Here is a 4,495-nt window from a genome sequence, read left to right on the forward strand (position 1 = left end):
ATAGAGTAACAATTAAAACCAGTAAATAACATCAAAAGTATAAAGCTGGGATACGTTTTCATAACTACTGAGAATTTTGTCTCCGCTGGGTCAGCGGTAAGTCTTCGAATTAACAACGCTAAAATCAGGGGTTCGATTACCCTCGGAGAACACAGCAGATAGTCCGATGTGGCTTTGCTATAAGAAAAACACATACACACACACTGAGAACTTTCCTTCCAATGTTCATTTGCACAGTCTTTCCACCTACTGATCAAAAATAACACTAATCTCATTTTTTTTTACTGATCAGGTTTATTCATAATTATGTTTCCCTAAAAGATTATAGAAATATAGGAAACGTTTCGTGTACAATAGAATCCTCGATTTTGTTATGTAACTCCAACACATAGTTGCGTGTGTATTCATCACAAGTATGGAAGAATATAGTCGAGAATCAGTTTAAAGATCACGCAGTTCAACAAGGTTGGAATGAAGAATATGCATCAGAGAAATAATATGACCCCAAAGGTTTACTTACAAATAATAACGTAAACCGTTATCAAAAATATGTACCGTAATATTACCCCAAAAGTTTACATACAATTAATAACGTAAACCGTTATCAAACATATGTACCTTAATATGATCACAAAAGTTTACATACAAATAATAACGTAAACCGTTATCAAAAACATGTACCTTAATATAACCCCAAAGGTTTACATAAAAATAATAACTTAAACCGTTATTAAATATATGTATCTTAATATGACCCCAAAAGTTTACATACAAATAAATGCGTAAACAGTTATCAAAAGCATGTACCTTAATATGACCCGAAAAGTTTACATACAAATAATAACTTAAACCGTTATCAAAAATATGTACCTTCAAATTTATACACACAGGCTAAATTTATTGCATATAAGGTCATACTTTTACAGATGACGATAAAGTGATTGAAGTGAAAAAAAGGCACAACAGTAAATTTCTACTTGACTTTACTGTAAACAGGAAAACAGACGTGGATGATCAGGCTTTCCTTGCCTTAACTGCTTAGATTTCGTTCAAATTATATATATCTCTATATGTACGTGTATTATTCTGTTGCTGTAGACTTCATTATTGTGATTGCTACCGCGTGGTTATTACAACATTATTGAACGTTAAAAAGTTGTAAATTATTTAATAAAATAAAATCATGTTAAATGAAAGTAGTACTGAAAGCCAAGACAGTAATGTTTTAAGAGATCAATCCATTATTATCTGCCTGAGAAATACGAACAGATTGTGGGTGGACATTTCCATGTGACCACGCTTATAAATTAGTAAAACTAAAACATTTGTAACTTCTAAATGACTGTTTTAAGTAACACATTTTTCACATTAAAGAAATATAAAATTATATAACCAATACCGAAACCCGAAAATGGTAAGTTTATATATATCCAAGTTTATGATTCGTTCTTGACAAATAATGCGCTGACATGCCTCAGAGAAAATAAAGATTGAAGTGAAAAATAAAACAATTTAAACAAGTTGATTTTGAAGTCTGTTTTTATTATCGGTTAAACCAAATATATATACACAAACCACAAACCCATCTATAGCTCCGGATGTTATAATATGTCGTTACAGGATCACATAACTGATATTTTTACATTTAAACCTTAATCAGTTGGCTGTTTAGCAAAGAAGGTAAGTTATTGATATGATGTGGCTAGTGAATGAAATAACCACGGATAAGTAGAATGCGATACAATATACTAGCTTTTCTTGAGAGAATTAGCTTTAGCTAAGTCTGCTTCTGTTAAGAATAAAGCGTTTTTATCTCCGATTCTTTCGTTAAGATAATAGAACTCAGGACTATAAGCACAGGGCACGGCTTCTTCGGGAAAAGCGCAAGTAAAGGTCAGTTGGTTGAAGACGGTCTGGTTACCACAGAAGAAGCTCCAGTGTCCGACCTCCACAGTTTCATCAGGAAGAATCTGTGGATGGCAGATGTGGAAAATATTACAGTTGTTATCAACATCACCATAATAACCAGAATGAAGACCATGGCAGGAAAAGGTAGTTCTTATTGGTCCAACAATTATTTCGGCTCCGTCAGGAAGTTCGTAGGCAGCGCGTTTTTCCTGTAACAGAACACAGTCCATTTAATAGGTTTTGTTTCATTCAGTAATTTTAGTTAATTATTAGACTACACCATATATATATAGGTTATATTATTCTCAAACCAAAGATTACATCTTGTTTAAACGTTATACTTATAGCAAGAAATAAACAGCATACTGCTTAAACAGCTCTCCAGTTTATGGTTCAAAACACATATATACTAGAATTTAAATTTCCTCTCTTTTGCCATTTGAAGTTCAAAAATTAGTTACTTACCCTGGATAAGGCAGCAACAGATGTAATACATAGGATAGCTACAACATCAAAAAATAATTGTTTGTTATAATTCAAACAAAAAATCTTCTCTAAAATTCTAAATAACGAAAAGAAAGTTCTGTATTGGATATGACTGATTACAATATTCATAATAATAAAATGTAGCTGATGAGTTAGTTTCAACTGAACATTGTCACCTACCGATGGTAATTAGAAACTTCATGTTGAGTATAAAGCCTTCTCTGGGACAGCAACCTGAATGAGGAGATAGCGGTAAAATTATATTATATACTAGGTCACAGATTTTTAAAGTTCTTTGACAGTAAGTTGGTAAACATAAGTAAATTTTAGTTCCTTGATATTAATTCATCAGTACATTAAAAATGTATATTTTTAAATGAATAGCGAAACTGTTATGGCTAAATAAATTATATTAATAGCAGAAACAGAAATCATTCTAGACAATCAGTTTCTTATAAACCAATCAACTTTATGCTTTAACTGAATTTGCTGGTATTATTTAGTATCAGAAATGAATGGTTGATAAAAAAAATGAAACCGTTTTACCTAATTATTAAACAGAGCTGAGAACCTGATCCACACTCGAGAGAAACTGAAGAATTGTGGTCGAGATCCCAGCTTTTATAGTGGACAGTGGCTAGACTTAATGACCTTCATAGCAGCTGAGATATACATGAAGCTTTAATCAAGTGTGTCAAGGTCATTGGGCAGTGGGAGTTTAAAATAGACGTGGTCATTTGAATAGGTCACCTTGAACGTGCATTCTTTTAATATAGTGAGGTGACCATGTGAGACAAAATTTGAACAAACATACATTTATACATGCATACAAACAGGGTGATTTACCTATTTTCTCTCCAGTTTTACTGTGAATTCAGTAACTTTATTAAAGATTTTTTTCTCCAATGAAGTTTTCAACGTTGTAAAATCTATCGATACATCTCCGAAATAAATAGTTCCTTCATTTTAATTTTATCAACAATAATGTTAGTACCACTTTATTATTTAGTGTCGTAAAACGTGTTATAACGTATAGCATTCTGGAAGAAAAAGTTCAACAAATGAATTTGCATATTAGTAAGATGAAGTCTTTTGTTACTATGGTTGATAATATGTATGATGAACCAGGTCTCAATTATGTGTTCAGTTACTTAAAACATTGCTAACTAGATTATATGCTAAGATTTGGCTTCTAATTTGTTGTAATACCTAAGGTTCTATAGCTTTAATCAATTAACTTATTTGAATTATTTCGAGATTGAATAGCACACCAACGTCTTTCAAAAAGCACCAGGATAGAATCCTTGCTGCTGCCCGTTTAAAAAATAATCCTTCATAGGACATAAGTGAAGTAGATAGCAGATTAGCAATCGAAACGTTAGCTGAAAACTAATTAAGAATTTATGATCGTATGTTTCACGAACCCATACAGCGATTGGCATCTGAGCACTAAAATCTTATCCTCAATATTAAATTTTTTTGTACTTAATATAGACTCATCTTCACAAAAGTGCTTAATACATGAATGCACATTCTCCAGTACCATATTTTTTTATTCACACTTTTCTCTCACAAAATAAATTTTTAAAGAAACTTTTAAATGTTTCTGCTAAGTCAAGATTATGTAAATTTTATGTAATTTTATAATTGATACTAAATCTCAACGTGTGATATAGTGAATTTGGAATAAGTTGACTTATGTACTTTAATCAGAATGTCTTTATATCCTTAAACCTTTAGATTAAGTTTCATCTGATAAAATACGAACACGCATGCGCTTGTCAGAGAAGAAATACTGAAATAATAATTAAAACCAGTTTAATGGCTATTGTTGATCCTAAAAAATGTAAGTATATTATTACGAGTAAAACTTTAGAACTGAAACTGTGGCACCTCACTTAGGCTTCAGTATGTAAACTAGGGTTTATTATTACACTACGTTGTCTTTACCCATGGATATTACTTGAATATATGAATTAAATCAATAAAATGTTTGAAAATATGATGATGTAAATGATTAATAATTTAAAAAAATAAGAACTTAATCTTTTATGGTTCTTTGCGGTTGCTGCTGGTTTTATTTGGGCGTTTACTTTTCATC

At 31.2% G+C, this 4,495-nt stretch overlaps 1 protein-coding gene across 1 annotated transcript; it reads right to left on the bottom strand.

Moving 5' to 3' along the window:
- Positions 1-1,748: 1,748 nt before the first annotated feature.
- On the bottom strand, positions 1,749-2,138 carry LOC143223939 (uncharacterized). The gene has a single exon (XM_076452410.1). The coding sequence runs from the start codon at positions 2,136-2,138 to the stop codon at positions 1,749-1,751; it is 390 nt and encodes a 129-aa protein (XP_076308525.1).
- Positions 2,139-4,495: the final 2,357 nt, after the last annotated feature.

Source organism: Tachypleus tridentatus, chromosome 8 (assembly GCF_004210375.1).
Source record: "Tachypleus tridentatus isolate NWPU-2018 chromosome 8, ASM421037v1, whole genome shotgun sequence".
NCBI lineage: Eukaryota > Metazoa > Arthropoda > Merostomata > Xiphosura > Limulidae > Tachypleus > Tachypleus tridentatus.